Source organism: Myxocyprinus asiaticus, chromosome 29 (genome assembly GCF_019703515.2).
Source record: "Myxocyprinus asiaticus isolate MX2 ecotype Aquarium Trade chromosome 29, UBuf_Myxa_2, whole genome shotgun sequence".
NCBI lineage: Eukaryota > Metazoa > Chordata > Actinopteri > Cypriniformes > Catostomidae > Myxocyprinus > Myxocyprinus asiaticus.
This window is the reverse complement of record NC_059372.1, coordinates 21,836,570-21,852,966: the sequence shown is the minus strand read 5'-3', so window position 1 is coordinate 21,852,966 and position 16,397 is coordinate 21,836,570. Positions and strand designations below refer to the sequence as shown.

Genomic DNA, 16,397 nt, shown 5'->3' with positions numbered 1-16,397 from the left:
TCTCCAGTAGCGACTTTGCACACTAATTATTATATTTTATGACTTTTTTTTAATTATATAACGAGAATAAGAATTTATAAACAATGGTATTATAAAATCAACCTCTATTGAAAGTCCGGGAAATATTTGATTGTCCATCACATTGCTGTGAGCGCTGCACAAAATTGCTTCTGTTAGCCACCGAGTCGCGTTGTCGACATGTTTTACGTTTCGCTCCCTATTCTGATGTTTTTATACATTCAGTCGCATGGTTGCATTAATTAAACACTTTCAATGCGGTTGTAAAGAAGATCAAATGAGGGGAATGAACACCTTCATCTCGTCTAGTGAAGTGGAACCACAGTAGCATCGTGCAGCGTGATTTTAGTGTTCACATGGAGCCACTGCCAGTTTCATAGTAATACAGTGAACAGGCAGATCTTCATATGTGTTTCACATTTCTGACTTGAATCATATCTTAATGCACAGGACAGTTTACAGCACATTACAACGGCTTCTCGCTTTAAACAGGTAAGTAAACTGTGCCATTGCAGTTATGTATAAGAGCTGTATCAAAAGGCAGCTAAAAGCATTTCTCTTTATCTTTCTCCTTGACAGGTACTTTTTAGTGACTCCAGGTGTGCTGACTCCGACATTTTTGTTCCCTCTTCCTTTATAGGTGCCCCCTTGCTCTGGGTTTATGTTGTTTTTAGTTTCGTTGGCGTTCATCTGATGACAATGAAAGTTCAGAAAGTTTCTTCTCGATCTCAACATGAGCAAAGAAACGTCACTAAACGTCACGGCAAGAATAAGTGGTGCAAAAAAGTACGCAAACTGGACTCGGCTCTCTCAAGTTCTGGGACTGCTAAATTGGAGCAACAGATAGCCAAAAGGGAGAAACCCAGGTTAAAACGGTTGAAGAAGTTGTATGCAAAACCTGTGACTTTGATCCCTATAAACAGTTATACTGAGGAGGAAAAGAAGACTTTTGCTCATGTCCACACAAATGGAGGCACAGGACTGGAGGCCAGCAGCAATTCAGAGGACTCTAAAGAATGGAGTGCATATGCCAAGAGTGTTCTTCAGAGTTCAACGTTACCTGACAAAGAACAGTTGGAGAAGGACAGTCTTCAGTACCATGCACAGTTTGACCATGACGACAATCGTGCTGTTTTAGTCATGCAACAAGGCCAGGTAATCTCATATAGACATCCCCAGCTCTACTGTTATTATGCTTTAAAGGAAAAGTTCACCCAAAAATGAACATTTTGTTATTCGTTACTCACCGTCATGCTGTTCGAAACCTGTATTGCTTTCCTCGTGGAACACAACATTTTTTGAAGAATGTCTTAGCTACTCTTTTCTGTATAATGAAAATAAATGAGGACTGGAGCTGTCAAGCTCTGAAACAACAAAAAGCACTTGTGGTCCACAAAGTTGTGCATATAACAGCTTACATTTTGGTCTGTTCCTCAAACAAATGGCTTAAAAATACTTTAAATATATATGTGTGATTTTTCTTTTGCCATTTTGAAGTTTGGCAGCCTCCAGCCGCTTTTAGTATCATTACATGGAAAAGTGTGTCGATATGGCAGCCTACGGGTGCACACGCAACCAATTGGCAAAGCAAATAAAAGCTGAAAACACAACGGAAATACCACAGCACAACGAAAATAAGCTACAACACAATGGAATTAAGCCACAACATGACAAAATTAATAAGATGGAACAAAATTGTCACCAAAAAAATTAATAAAAAAAAAATATATATATATATATATATATATATATATATATAAAAATGCTGTACTTATTTGTCCTTAAGTGCTCTGGCCAATACCTGATTGGGTTTCTATCAGAACTCTAAATGCACATTTATCAACATTAGCTCAACATTAGCTCAACATTTGCTCAATGATGCAAAACAACGTCACAGTACCTGCAAGTGTTCTTATGTACTGGCAGCTTGAGATGCACTGATATAAAAATGTTTGACCAATACAGATTTTGCCACTTACCTTATTTTGTCATCAGATTACAGTTTTACTTAGAAATTTGGCTTTAAAAATGTACAAAGAGGTACAAAAGCTTCTAACAATAAATAATTTTCATTGAACATGGATTGGATCTGTTGGACACATGACAGGCCAAACCTTTAAAGAGAGCCACAATGAAAGATACATACAAGATAAAAAGATAGAAAAGATACCAAAAAATAACTAAATATGATAACATGATGATTAATATGAAAAAAGGTTATTTTGTACTTTTAAACATTTTTGCACTCCTGTTTTTGCAGTTCAATACAACAGAACTCACATGTTACATGTATGTAGTGATCGAATTATATGGGTTTTTTTAATGGCTGATGCCGATATCCAGAGTGCAGGGTGGCCGATAGGCTGATACAATGCATATATTACACAATTTAACATAAAATTGCTAAAAAATTTATAAACTCTTATTTAGCACTATATTTTCTCAATTTCACACAAAACTTTTAACTTTGTAAAAAATAATCTAACAAAATAATATTATATTTTAAATGGTAGATAGCTGTATCTTCTGATTTCTGATGAGAGACTGTTAGAATACGTGCTTTAGAGGTAAATAAGTGCTCCACAGGATGCTGGATCTGCTCAAGTTGTGAGGTTGGTTTATTACATCTGTTTAAACGAGATATGTGCATATTTGCAGATGGTATATGATATTAGTTTTATTGATATTTGTCTTTTTATCATTAGACAAGACAGTTAAAAGTTACATGGAACTGTTGAGGAGAGAGAGAATGAAACAGATGAGCACTTTAACATTATGAGCTCAAACGCATCTGCCTCTGATATGCGGACCGTTTAAATGAGACTGTTTTGCACACCAGTCTATTATTGTAACATGGTGGCATGTAACAAAAAAAAAAACTAACCATGACTGGTTTTTACATGTCTGAGTCGCTTCACGTGCAAGCAGGCGATTCTCAGAGCCCTCAAGAAGCAAATCGGCCAAATGGAAAAATGTATCGCCCAATGCCGATTATTAAAAAGTTCAGAATATCGGCCGTATTATCGGCATCGGCGATATATCGGTCAACCACTACATGTATGTAGTGAATATTATAGAGCATTACAAATTCATACTATGTATATGTTGGGCAATTCCACGGAAAAGTCAATCACGTGGAAAATAGGGTTGCAACTAATGATTATTTTGATAATTGATTAATCTAATGATTATTAGAACGATTATTCAACTATTCGGTGATTATTGCAATGATTAATCATTAGCTCTTGACCGATTATTCAGCTTGCAGTATAGCTGCTAAAGAAAATGTGCATTGTTTTATTGGAGTTTTAGATATTTATATTGGAAACAAGCCAAAACAAAAACAAATCAAAAACGTATTTTGTTGCAGTGTATAATGGGGTGACAACTACCCTCTCTCACCTTTCTGTTCACTTTAATCCATTTTTAACTCACAAAAAAACAAACTCTCTCTTATTAATAAAGCTGCATGTTGCCAATTTTCTTCATGATAAGAAATGCACAGTGACACATGTATTATGATTCAATTAGTCGCGAGCCGTCACAATATAATCTAGCCGCAGCAAGCGCATCTGAGGGGGACGAGCATCCCCGCAACAGAGTGTGCATCAGCTGGATGCAGTTTCAGTCGCTCCCCCTTAGATCGGGACATTCGCACAACTCATAGAAGAGGCGCTGACCGCACAGAGAAATGCCAGTTTCAGAGTTTGTAGTTATTTACATTATCTGCTTCCGTATTATCGGCTTCGGTGATATATCGGTCGACCACTACATGTATGTAGTGAATATTATTGAGCATTACAAATTCATTCAATGTATATGTTGGGCAATTCCATGGAAAGTCAATTACATTATGGAAAATAGGGCTGCAACTAATGATTATTTTGATAATCGAATAATCTAATGATTATTAGAACGATAATTCGACTATTCAGTGATTATTGCAACGATTAATCATTAGCTTTTAACCGACTACTCAGCTTGTGCCCTGACTTAAAAGGTTGTATTAAACATGCTTACTAAAAATAAAGAGGGGAAAAAATCATCTTTTTAAAATACCTCTAAATGACATTCACTGAATTAAAGGGGAAAATAAATACTTTCAAGTCTATTTCAGTAAAGAAATTCTCTGCAAAAAGTCCTGTTATTAAGTGTTTTTGTCTTGTTTTCCATTTAAAATTGTCTAAAATCCTTAAACAAGATACATTTACTTGAGAAGCAACATATAAGTCATTTAGACTTGCTTTAAGAGAATGTATCTTAAATATAAGTGTATTTTGTAAATAAGTGTTTTTTCACTTGGTTATACTTCTGCGAGTGCAGTAAAGAAAAAATATACTTATATTCAAGATCAGCAAGTGTGCGAAGGGGACGAGCATCCCCGCGACAGAGTGTGCATCAGCCAGATGCAGTTTCATTCGCTCCCCCTTAGATCGGGACATTCGCACAACTCTTAGAATGCCAGTTTTGGAATTTGTAGTTATTTAGATGATCTGCTTCCGTATTATTTGAACTTGAATAAAGCTATAACGGATTAAATATAACTGCATTAAAGATGTAATGCCAGGGTGTTTCCTTTAAAGACGCTCGACACGCAAGTTTTGCTTCAGCAGAGTGGCAGCTCCACTTATTCCACAACGAGAGTGCTTCTGTATTTACTTATTTTGTGTTTTTGCATTATAATTCCCTCATACTTTGCGATCTACAAAACCTACAAAAGAAGCTGTTACGAAAGTTTAGAGTGCATCTGGACTAGAGCCCGACCGATATGGGATTTTTTTTTTTTAGACCGATACCGATTTTAGAGGGGAGAAATTCACCGATTACTGATATGGTGGCCGATATAGTTAATTTTTGAGCTGGAGTGACTATGAAAGGGTACTCAAAAGGCTGCTTTCTTAAATATTTTATCAAAGAATATTTGACATTATTATTTGACATTGTCAACCAATTCTAGAAATGAACACTGAGAAAATAAAGAATAAATAAATATACAATAAATAGCTAAATAAAAATCAGTATTGTATGTTTAGTATCGGTCAATGGCTGACTATTTTAATACAGCCAGTCAATTAGGGGCAGGTTGTAAAACAAGAAGTGTTTACACCTGCCGAGTCAAGAGATAAACAGCGGCAGTGGTGTTACACCGTATTCTGCTATACAAGTTCAGGGGAAACTTTCAATGGTGGAAAACCAGACTTTTAAATATTACATTTTGTAAATGCAATGACTGGAATTTTTCAGTTGAGGGGGGTACCAAACTGCGAAACCTGAACAAAACATTTTGTGAATACATGTTTACACATTAGCTTCCACTCAGCTGACAAGGTAAAAGATGGACGTTGTTTATTTACTTTCCAGCATTGCGTCTCGCCAACTAGGTGACAAGGTAGTGTGAAATCAACACTCAACAGACACAATCCACCACAGCACGGTTGTCTGCTGAGCTGCAAAAAGATGCTCTGTTGTTTACCTTTCAGTCTGCTACATTACTGACTGCACTAACAAACTATAGCTGGCTAACATAGCAAACGTGATAAACATGAGTGACATGGTTGTCAGGGACAGGGTTAACATTATATTGAAAAGGGAAAATGATGGGGTCATTTTTTATTAACTTTCCAGTATGTATTTCACAAACTAGTTAGCAGCTTACTGTGAAGACCGCTTAACTCCGCACTGTCTGCAGAACCATCGTAAGCTCAGCTCTGTAAACAGTGGAGTCGGAGCACACTCTGCTGGACAAAATAAGTTATGACACCAATTCTAAATCACCCCAAGCATTGTTTTCTGCATTATATGTTCTGAAAAAGTTTTCATATCTGCGCATATCGGAAGACATATACGGCGATACCGATATATCTGTGAAAGGCTAATATCGGCCGACCGATAAATCGGGCGCAAGCTGAAGTGCTCCTCTCACGCTATCATTAGAGTTTAATGTGATCTCATCAAACGACTCAATCGACAACGGAAATTTTTGTCGCCAATTTTTTATTGTCGATGTTGTCAACTAATCGTTTCAGCCCTAATGGAAAATAAAACGTTTTAACCAAAGGACTGAAACCCGCTTTAAAATTCTGTATTTTAGTGGTATAATGGATAATGCCACCCACATCGCTATAGGGCACCACTTGCTCACACAGTGCTAACTGAAACGCTGAATGCAGACTATATTTTAAAATGCAGCCTTTTGAGGTTTAATAATCACGCAAGGCCATATTGCGATTTCAGTCTTCGTGCAGCATTAATGGATATTATACCGATTTATCAGTAGTCAAAGTCTGCTGGTTTCAAAGCATTTCAGATGGTTTCCCTCATCATGTAGCCTATAGCTAATTGCCACTTTTGCAACAGTCACGTTCGTTTATGCCGTTTTTCCACATTAACATGAGAACGAGAGAATAAAAATTTAATATTGTGTATATATATATATATATATATATATATATATATATATATATATATATATATATATATATATATATATATATATATTATGTAAATATTAATACGTAATATATGTACTACCGACCCTTCTAAATAATTTGTGGCTATTATTATTTCTGAATTGTGCATTTGATTTCAGAGTTTTTACAAAGTGTGTTACTAATTAATTGTAAATAAACCATTGGTTTTTCATTTTGGCTTTTTCATACATATAACTGATATGCCGATGGTTTTAATTTGGTCAATAATTGGCTGATAAATATCTTACACGGTGTCCTGCTCCCGCGAAAATAGGCTGTAGCTTCTGCTCGGACACTGAAGCATTGACCGGGGAACTCTTGTAGTGACTTGCAGTGAGATGATCTCTCATGCATTGAGTCAGACTGCCAAACAACTTAAAATACAATGCTTCAAAAAATATGTATTATCTGTTAATTTCTGAATTTTGTTGTGCTGTGGTTTATTTCCGTTATGCTGTGGCTTTTCCGTTGTGTTGTATTTTTTTTGTGGCTTATTTCTGTTGTGTTTTCGGCTTTTATTTGCTTTGCTAATTTGGTTGTGTTGTGCACTTCTTGGCCACCGTACGGCCAGAATATTCATCAACAATTCACATTCTGTGTTCCACTTAAAAAAATCATATAGGTTTGGAACGACTTGAGGGTGAGTAAATAAAAAAACAATTTAAATTATTTACTATTTCTTTAAAACACTGCAATGTTGACCTAATGAATTATGGGTTCTTGTACATTTCTGCCACTTGTTTAAAGGCTTGAATAACTTTTTTTACATTGTTAGTGTTAACATTGTAGTTTTTGCAAGTACGCTGACTTTTACGTCCCTGACGTCTGTGCAGGTCTTGTGTTTCCGTGGGAAGTGCCTGCTCACTTGCCTCTACGGTCGGGTAGAGGTGTTTGGCTTCACCATAGAGGAGGGCCAACAACCTTACCCCCTTTTCTCTCCACCCTCACACTGCCCTCTCACCATCACGGCTTTAGGAATCAACTCCAACTACAACAAGAACAAGAAAGAGGGGCGACTGGAGGCGAAAGCCATTGTTCGCAAATACCTCTCTTCAGGTAACATTAATAGGAGCAGCCAAGCTGGCTACCTCGTTATATTTATTAACAGAAAATCTTGACTGTAAAAGATGCCAAAACTTTTGCTTTTTGGGTGCTCTATCCCTTTCATTAGTTTCTACCTGCATGAATCAACTTCAAGGATTAGTTCTCCCAAAAATTAAAATCCTTTCATGATTTACTTACCTTTAAGCATTCTAGATGTGTATGACTTTCCTTCTTCAGCAGAACTGAAGTGAAGATTTTTATAAGCATATTTCAGCTCTTTTTTTTTTAGTCCATACAATGGAAGTATACAGGTGCCATCAGTCTGCTTGCTATTTGACAGCCCAAAAGTCATATTTAGGCAGCATAAAAGTAATCCACATAACTCCAGTCGATCAATTAATGTCTTCTGAAGCAAATTGATAGGTTGGTGTAAGAAACAAATCGATAATTAAAGTTTTTAACTTTAAATCATTGCTTCCGGTTGCTGTTTGAATGACCTAACTCTTGCATGACATACATTGTATACAAAGCGCACACTTCTGACTTCTTGAGTGAATGCGCCATTGCCTGTCGGCTGCTGGCAGGAAGCGTGTTTTTTTTTTTTTAAGTTAATAAAGTTTAATTATCGATTTATTTTTTACACAAACCTGTCGATTTGCTTCAGAGGACATAATTGATCGACTAATAGTGTGGATTACTTTTATGCTGCCTAAATATGCCTTTTGGACCATCAAACAGCCAGCAGACTGATGGCACCTGTATATATGGACAAAAAGCTGAAATGTGCTTATAAAAATCTTCACTTTGGTTCTGTTGAAGAAGGAAAGTCTTACACATCTGGGATGGCTTAAAGGTGAGTAAATCATGAGAGGATTTTCATTTCTGGGTGAACTAATCCTTTAACTTTTTAGTCTGCAAAAAAATATTTAAGTTGTGCTGATTTGTGTATTTGATGTCTAGAGCCATGTAAGAATCTCATCAGTGTGGTAGACTCGGACTCCTGTGTGCTGCTCCTGGAACCCTTGGACACACCCCTCACTCGCTTTCTCCACGGCTTCTCAGAACTCAGTGAGGTCTTTGGACTCAACTCGGTGAGTCAGGGACATTCCAGATTTTACATTTAAAGTAAAATATTAAAGCGTTGTGTCCTTAAAATGCTTTCCCCTATTGCAGCTTCATGTGTAGAGGCTGTTAATACTGTGGTTCTGTGGCACGTTCAGTTCAGCTCTGTTTATTTGAGCATCTCAGCCAGCCCAACAGCAATATTGGCTCAAACAATGGCATGGGACTACCTGTTTGTCCGACCAATAAACAGTCAGGACTTTTGCCATTCTGTTTTAGTTGCATAGAGCAGCTTTCTACCATTTCTACCAAACAACATGCAGGTTTATATGGACACCCACATTTACTGTAATCAGTTTTATGTGTATCTTACAGAGGGAGCTGAGGTCTCAGGCTGCCATCTCTAACCCTGCTCTGTCAGCCGTGGGTGTGACAGCTCTGCATGGACCCTGTGCACAGGGTCTGGTGATGTCATGCAGCTACAGAGAGGCTCTAAGCAGCTTGCTCAGTGCCTGGGCAGGTAATACATGTTAGTGGTTATCCTCTTCAAACCATTTTTGAATGAGGGATCTGATTATCAATGCTGGTCAAATGTATTTGGTCAAATTCACGTTGTTGTTGTATTTTTTTTCCACAGGAGAGTTTGACAGCTGTCCCATCATTCTTGTGTGTGGTGGGAAAAACTCTGGCAAGTCCACCTTCAATCGTCACCTTATTAACAGCCTGCTCAATCAGTGAGTTCAAGAAGTATATTTTATCAGTTTACTTATAAATTAAGAACTTAAGAATGCAGGTGATCTTGCATTTTGGTAGACTAGCCTGAGTTCCAAGTTGGACTAACACCAGGTAGCATATGATTTTTACCTGAAATCCACATGCTTAATGATTTTAAAGGGGTAATATTTCTCTCAAACTTGTTATGTGTGGTTGTGTGTGTGTAGCACTGCAAGTGTAGAGTATTTGGAGTGTGACCTTGGCCAGACCGAGTTCACCCCTCCTGGCTGCCTCTCCTTATGTACAGTTACAGAGCCACTATTGGGTATGTGTCATACTCCATATCTCCATACAGCCACATGCAGTACATATTTTTTCACTAATATCATTCATACAGATTCTTCTCATTGAACAGAACTTTGTACTGCAGAAATTTGAAGCTTTCTTCTGAATTTATTTCAAACTTTCATTACAACATACTGTGTTCATTTTACATTCCCAAAATAATGAGCATGTTTGTGATTGTGTGCTTCGTTCTTTAGGGCCTCCTTTCACACACTTGCATGACCCAGAGCACATGGTGTACTATGGTCAGACAGATTGTCAGGCTGACATAGATCGGTATTTGGAATCCCTCAAATCCCTCTGGCGCCACTGCAGCAGAGAGAGTCCGGTCATCATCAACACTATGGGCTGGGTCAAAGGTCAGCAATATGAATATATTGTGAATGGAAGGAAATACTTTGGGAATATTCATTTGAAATGAAGGAATAGTGAAATCATTAATGGATATCTTTAAATATATCATTTAAAATTTTAGTTAATAAAGTTTAATTGTATTGTATATTTAATGTCTTCTTAATTGTTTTAACGATATTAATGAAAACATATATTGTTTTTAAAGCTTTTTTTGTTGTTATATTTTTACATTTAGATTTTTTTTTTATTAAACTACTTTCTCTTATCCTAGCTTAATATGCAGAGTCAATAATTAACAAGCAAGCAATTTGTAGGTTAATTCACCTGAAAAGTAAAGAATATGGCTCTGTTGGGTTATCAACACATTACTGATTGTTTGAGCTGCCTGACAAGCCAGACAGGGTCACATTAGGTGTGTTCGACTTCAATTGCGCCTTTGCAGTCGGGAGGAGTTGAAAAGAGAGCCGTCAAGCTGCTTTGGAACAGGTGCACCGGCTGACCCATCTCGCTCTTGCGGTACTTTGATGGCATATGTCACGGTGACATGGTGGTGGTGCTGCCTAAAGTAAAACTAAATGTCTAACCGACATGCACTGCATCGAGTTGGATGCAGCGCTGCGTGGGCTCAACTAAAGCTTTGAATTTGGAGCGGGACTATTTGTTTTCTGACCGTATGGCAGATGGGAGTGCATTCGAGAAACCTCTTTAAAAACAATTATTTTTGCAGTCCTGTTTAGTGACACTAGTTGTTCAGAAATTGCACTCTTCAGCTTTAATGGATATCATAATCTTTGAGTTTCTAAAGTGTCTTTTACTGACTGTTTTTTTTTATATGCACAAATGTCTCTCCCTCTTTCAGGCCAGGGCTTTCAGATTCTTGTTGACCTCATTCGCCTTTTTTCCGCTACACATGTGGTGCAGCTGATATACGGGAACGTCCCACAGTGTCAACATCTAACCCCAGACGTACTCAGAACTGCTCACGGCTGGCAGACACACCCTCCAACACCGCCCACCCTGACAGAGGAGTCCACCAGTCACCTAAGTGTTCGATCTCATGTATTTCTCAGCATCCTCTCAGAATTTGAATGTGCTGGGACATCTGGAAAAATGTGAGCACCTCTTGATTTGAACTTATGATGAGCCATGATCTGTTGTCAAATATTAATGGCTGATAGTTAGAGTAAACAAATAACTGGTTAATTTCTAATTTCTCACTCATCCCGTGTTCCTCATAGGCGACATCAGCGTAGTAATGAGCTGCGAGATCTGGCTCTGCTTAGCTACTTCAGTAAGATGCAATCCCCAGACCCGGGCCCCATCCGCCCGCTTCACTGCTTCATACCCTATCAGGTAAACACAACAACACTGGGTAAGCGATACAGTCATTGCTTATAATCAAAGACTTCTGCAAAGCTCTCTACTTTAAACCTGTATCAAAATTTTTTATAAAATGAGTATTCCGGGATCAATACAAGTTAAGCTCAATCGACAGCATTCATGGCACAATGTTGATTACCACAAAAATAAATTTTGACTCATCCATCATTTTAAAAAATAATCTGGGTTACAGTGCGGCACTTACAATGGAAGTGAATGGGGCCAATCCGTATACATTAAAATAGTCACTCTTTCAAAAGTATAGCCACAAGATGTAAACAATATGTGTGTTAACGTGATTTTAGTGCATTCAAATCACTTGCTAACCTTTTCTTTGTAAAGTTATATCCAGTTTTACAACTTCATTGCCATGATGATGTAACACCGTAAACACTAAAATGACCGTAAAAACTATGATTTAAACAACTTTACAGCTCAAATAACACATGAGTTTTAACAGAAGAATTAATATAAATGCTTTTAAACATATGAGCTTCACATTTCTATGTTTAAAGGTGCTCTCAGTAACTTTTGTCTTTGTGTCGTCTTGGACTTACACTGACACCTAGCGGCTTGGATGCAGCATCATTTAAAATCAACAGTTTTCAGTTTCAGATGCCATTGTAGAAATTCAGTATTAACAGTCAGCCATGATTACTTTAATCCCTGAGTGAAAGTGTCAAATAACAGGACGGTTACTGAGATTATGCGAGTAGTATTCGGCTGGTCATGGTGTAGAATAAAACAGCTTTTATAAGGTTACTGATATGACTGGAGTCTTCATTTTAATGTGTGTTCATGATTTCATACATATATTGCAAAATTACAATTCATGTCGAGGAAAAAAATTACTGAGTGCACCTTTAAACTCTCCAAAAATGAACCCCATTTAATTCCATTGTAAATGCCTCACTGTTTTTTTTTTTTTTTTTTTAAAGGAGAAATGAGTTTAAATAAATTTGTTTGGTTATCAGCATTGTGCTACAAATGCCTTTGACTGAGCTTGTATTGAACCCAGAATATTCCTTTAATATTTGCACGCCCCATTTATGAAGGGAGTGTATTTTGTTTAACCACAACATTTATCTCAAATACGTTAGTTGGATCAATTCATAGAAATACATTCTCAATCTGAAGATTTATGGCTATTACCTATAAAATCAAATTTACCTACAAACACATGTATTCAAACATAAATGCTCTGCTAGAATACATAGATGGGCCTATTTTTTTATTTAAGAGTGCAAACTGATGGCATTGTTTTGTTGGATGTTTTTTGTGTGTTTTCTGCAGCAGTTTATTTTGCATCTTTTTTTTTTTATCCCTCTGATCTTGTCTGTTTTATGTGAATATGTATTTGTTCTCTATTCCTGCAGGTCCCACACTCATCGGTGGCTATAGGGGTTACACACTGTGAGGTCGCACCTAACCACATTCTCTACGCAGCCAATGCAAGTCTAGTCGGATTATGCTGTCTAAGTGAAAAGGTCATGGGCAGAGGAGGTCCTGTTGTGCTCTCCCAAACTCCCATCTGTCAGTGTGTGGGCCTGGGTGTGTATATACCAGTTAAAGCTGATTTGTCATTTGTCTCAATTAATCAGTTGTTCTGAACAATGGGGGTAGTATTTAGGAAACCTGTTTGGAAATTTTGGAGTAACACACTGCAGCTTTAAACAACTTGGTAAACTGGGAAAAGAATGCAGCTGTGAATGTTAGAAAACCTTTATTGTAATTGTTTACTTGGTAGTGAGTTGCCTTTTTGTTTTTAAGGTGTTCTGAGAGGTGTGGACATGGCGCGAGGTCTTTACTTCCTGATTACTCCTGTGTCTCCCTCTGTCCTGAGGCACGTGAACTGTCTTCTGCTGGGAGAGATCACTTTGCCTAAAGCACTTCTCACCATGCAGGTATGAATCAACTGTATAACTCATAAATATCCATATGATTCTGTGATATTCTCTTGCTCTGTGTTGCCTGATTTGATTTTAAGAGTCATTAGATTAGACGATTACAAATGTTTAGATTACATAGGAGTAGGGGTACATTTTGTAGTCTTTAATCTTTGAATATACACTGATCAGCCACAACATTAAAACCATTGACAGGTGAAGTGAATAACATTTATTATCTTGTTACATTGCCACCTGTCAAGGGGTGGGATATATTAGGCAGCAAGTGAACAGTCAGTTCTTGAATTTCATGTGTTGGAAGCAGATAAACCGAGCAAGCGTAAGGATCTGAGCAACTTTGACAAGGGCCAAATTGTGATGGCTAGACGACTGGGTCAGAGCATGTCCAAAACGGCAGGTCTTGTGTTCCTGGTATGCAGTGGTTAGTACCTACAAAAGTGGTCCAAGGAAGGACAACCAGTGAACCGGCGACAGGGTCATGAGTGCCCAAGGCTCACTGATGCACGTGGGGAGCGGAGGCAAGCCCGTCTAGTCCGATCCCACAGAAGAGCTATTGTAGCACAAATTGCTGAAAAACTTCATGCTGGCCATGATAGAAAGGTGTCAGAACACAGTGCATCACAGCTTGCTGCGTATGGGGCTTCGCATCTGCAGACTGGTCAGAGTGCCCATGCTGACCCCTGTCCACTGCCAAAAGTGCCTACAATGGGCATGTGAACGTCAGAACTGGAACATGGAGCAATGGAGGAAGTTGGTCTGGTCTGATGAATCACGTTTTCTTTTAGATCAAGTGGAAGGCCGGGTGTGTGTGCGTCATTTACCTGGGGAAGAGATGGCAGAAGGATGCACTATGGGAAGAAGGCAGGCCGGTGGAGGCAGTGTGATGCTCTGAGCAATGTTCTGCTGGGAATCCTTGGATCCTGGCATTCATGTGGCTGTTACTTTGACATGTACCACCTACCTAAAATTGTTGCAGACCACGTACACCCCTTCATGGCAACGGTATTCCCTGATGGCAGTGGCCTCTTTCAGCAGGATAATGCGTCCTGCCACACTGCAAAAATTGTTCAGGAATGGTTTGAGGAACATTACAAAGAGTTTAAGGTAATGACTTGGCCTCCAAATTCCCCAGATCTCAATCCGATTGAGCATCTATGGGATGTGCTGAACCAACATGTCCGATCCATGGAGGCCCCACCTTGCAACTTAAAGGACTTGAAGGATCTGCTGCTAACGTCTTTGTGCCAGATACCACAGGACACATTCAGTGGTCTTGTGGAGTCCATGCTTCGACGGGTCAGAGTTGTTTTGGTGGCACGAGGGGGACCTACACGATATTAGGCATGTGGTTTTAATGTTGTGGCTGATCGGTGTAAGGTACTCCAAATGATGTATACCCTTGTACTTAAACCTCTCCTTTTCTCCTGTTCCAGCATGGAGTTGAAGTGGAATTGCCATACGTCACCACAGACTACAGCTTTGAAGTCACAGGGGCAGGAAAGCTCCATGTCTACAAAGGACTGACAAGACCTAGTTTTGTAGGCAAATAACTAAGCTCTTCTGGATGGGCTATGCTTTCTGTAAATGATATTTGTATCATTGAATTGTTTTATACCCTGAATATAGAGGTAAAATTTGCTTGGCTTTTGGAACTGTATACTATGGGAAAACAGAATGTATGGTAACGTGTTGTTTTCTATATCTCTTTTTGAATTGCTCCATGTTTAAGATCAGCATGGGAGACCGTTGTTCCTCATGTTTTGATTTGCTGTACTGGTACAGTTTTTAACATGTTATTAAGAATACTTGTTCATTGTGAGTCCTTGTAATTTTTTTCCCCAATTCAAATTCCCAAATCATGATAATACAGACATTTTAAAATATTAAAGTGGGTTTCATTTTTGTCAAGAAAAATGACTCGATAATTGCTTGACATTTTTTTTTATTTTTTTTTTTTTTATTAAATATTGCGTAAAAACTGAAGTGGCCAGGATTCTGCTGTCTGAGACTAATTTCAGGAATCCTAAAGGATTTCTGTCGTCAAAGGGCAAAGTCGGCTCACCGACGGCCAATTAATAGCCTTTGCCATGATCTTTAGCCTCCGACGAAGTTCTGGCAGTGTCAGAAATTTAGCATCGCAGCCGTATAGTGTGACTGCTATTACGACAGCCGGATGAGATATTCCGCTCCTCTCTCGCAACCCAATTCACTTGCTCCGCGTTTGCACCACCATAGCAACATTTGTGCCCAGCTATCACTCTACTCAAGCTCTTTCAAAAAAAAAATTTTTTCTTTTCATTTTATATAAAAAGTTTTAATAAATAAGCAGAAAGTACTTGGAGAAAAGTGTAACACTTCAGCAATATGAATCATTATTCCCTGAATTAAACAAATACAGAGATTACAAAACAAAAATAAATAAATGATTGCATTTTCTTAACACTTTTTTTCTTTACATTTATCATGCATTTACTTTACAATTTTATGTTAATTACTATTTTACTTTTAATAAATTTACTTTAAACGTCTGTAAACGTCAAGATTCTCCCCACTCAAATTTTATATATATATATATAAAAAGGTTTGAGCAATTTATATTGCTAACTATTTATGGGACGTTTTAATCCAAATCACCAGATACAATTGGATAGATTTCTATAATTATATGTCGTGTTTGTGCATTAACCATAAGGAATTTGCAAGCGCGATATATTATCAGCCTATATGAATTTTCGAAATTTTGCGTGGCCCATAGGTTATTTATCTAAAAGAGGAGAAAGACATATTATAACCCACCTTTTTTTGTTTTCTCCAATGTGAACGCAGAACTTTGTCATTTTCGGGCTACAAGTCTATTTATTTACACAATGAATATTTGCTTGAGGTAGCTGTGGGCTACCTCCCGCACTCTCAACATCTGTAATTTTTTGTATTTGTGATCTGTCTTATTATAGGCATATTTGACAAAATCCATCTTTCTTTTTATATGTTAACCTATGCTCGTGATGGAGTGGTATTGGAGCAACGGAAATGTTGATGTCCTTACTTTAAAAGAAAAACAAAATCCTCCGGGGCGGTCAAATCTCGCCGTTTCACTTCTATT

At 37.9% G+C, this 16,397-nt stretch overlaps 1 protein-coding gene across 2 annotated transcripts; it reads left to right on the top strand.

The window, feature by feature from the left end:
* The first annotated feature begins 151 nt into the window (after nucleotides 1-151).
* Nucleotides 152-15,656, top strand: LOC127420081 (polynucleotide 5'-hydroxyl-kinase NOL9-like). 2 transcript variants are annotated; one of them, XM_051662057.1, is made up of 13 exons: nucleotides 152-510; nucleotides 659-1,173; nucleotides 7,322-7,544; nucleotides 8,493-8,623; nucleotides 8,970-9,114; nucleotides 9,232-9,328; nucleotides 9,536-9,633; nucleotides 9,851-10,012; nucleotides 10,867-11,119; nucleotides 11,246-11,360; nucleotides 12,764-12,938; nucleotides 13,158-13,291; nucleotides 14,728-15,656. In XM_051662057.1, the coding sequence occupies exons 2-13, from the start codon at nucleotides 712-714 to the stop codon at nucleotides 14,842-14,844; spliced, it is 2,112 nt and encodes a 703-aa protein (XP_051518017.1). In that variant the 5' UTR covers nucleotides 152-510; nucleotides 659-711; the 3' UTR covers nucleotides 14,845-15,656. The 2 variants fall into 2 exon arrangements, with proteins under 2 accessions (XP_051518017.1, XP_051518018.1); XM_051662058.1 differs by having other exon boundaries at nucleotides 598-1,173.
* The last annotated feature ends 741 nt before the right edge of the window (nucleotides 15,657-16,397 follow it).